At 15.3% G+C, this 1,131-nt stretch overlaps 1 protein-coding gene across 1 annotated transcript, besides 6 other annotated features; it reads left to right on the top strand.

The window, feature by feature from the left end:
- Positions 1–83: a repeat region.
- On the top strand, positions 44–801 carry FPSE_11274 (uncharacterized protein; the record flags this gene model as incomplete). The annotated part of the gene is made up of 7 exons (XM_061988469.1): positions 44–55; positions 132–138; positions 353–378; positions 438–447; positions 512–529; positions 584–587; positions 790–801. Coding segments are annotated over 7 exons (89 nt in total), but the record flags the coding sequence as incomplete, so codon positions are not given.
- Positions 135–357: a repeat region.
- Positions 449–528: a repeat region.
- A 15-nt stretch (positions 802–816) lies between the features above and the next one.
- Positions 817–954: a repeat region.
- Positions 851–961: a repeat region.
- Positions 962–1,043: 82 nt separating this feature from the next.
- Positions 1,044–1,131: a repeat region.

The following is a 1,131-nucleotide window of genomic DNA, read 5'->3' as shown; positions in this document are numbered from 1 at the left end:
TATTAATAATATAAATATAATAAATATTATAATTAATAAAAAGTATATAGAAATAGTAAAAGCTTTTATTATTAATTTAATTACTAAAGTTCTTAATAAGGATAAATAAAAAGCTTATTAATATATTATAGATTATAAGTATAAAAGATATAATAGTAAAAAAGAGAAAGAGAATAAAAAAAGTTATTATAATAATAATATAAATAATAGTAAAAAAATATAAAGAGATTATAATAATATAAATAATAATAAAATATAAAAGTTAATAATAAAAAGATATTAATTAATAAAGAAAGAAAAAAAAAAAGAGAAAAGCTTAATAAAATTAATAAAGAAATACTTAATTATATAGATTAAGCGCTAATAAAGTAATTAACTGTAATTTATAGTCTTAATAGCTATTAATAGCTATTAATTATTACTACTTAAAATATAAGGCTTTATTAGGTATTTTATATAAAAGAGTTTATAATTATTAATAAAGAATATAGCTATAATAATTTCTATTAAGATTTATAACTATATATAGGTAAGCTATATAAAGCTATTATTAAATAATTCTAAAGGCTAAAATTATAAAAAGGGAGGTAATTATAAGAGTATTAAAAAGATAAAGGTTATAGCTAATTAGTAATAAGTCTTTAGCTAATCTATAGGTAATCCCTAATATAAAAAGTTAAATTAAGAGAAATTAAAAGTTAAATCTCTTAAGTTAAAGTTTAGTAATATAATTAGGCCTACCTATTATTTAACTACTTTAACTTAACCCTATTTACTTATAAAAAATAGACTTTTAAGTAAAGCTATAAGGCTACCTTATTAATTATAAAACTCTATATTAAAATAAAGCTATAAATTTTTAATAATAGCTTATACTTTCTTTTAATATATAATATATTAAGCTAATTTAATTTATAGTTAAAATATTTACTTTTTATTATAACTTTTAATTTAGTAATTAGACTACTATAGCTTATACCTATAAAGATATTAAGTATCTTATTAAGGATATTATTACTGCTTTAAATAAGCAGTTAGCTTCCTTTTAATAATTATTTAACCTTATTAATATAATAATTAAGTTAAAAGGGGTTATATTAAATATAATCTTATTTATAAAGTATAATATTA

This window comes from Fusarium pseudograminearum, assembly GCF_000303195.2.
Source record: "Fusarium pseudograminearum CS3096 unplaced genomic scaffold Unplaced201, whole genome shotgun sequence".
NCBI classification, from domain to species: domain Eukaryota; kingdom Fungi; phylum Ascomycota; class Sordariomycetes; order Hypocreales; family Nectriaceae; genus Fusarium; species Fusarium pseudograminearum.
This window is presented reverse-complemented; position numbering and strand designations above follow the sequence as displayed.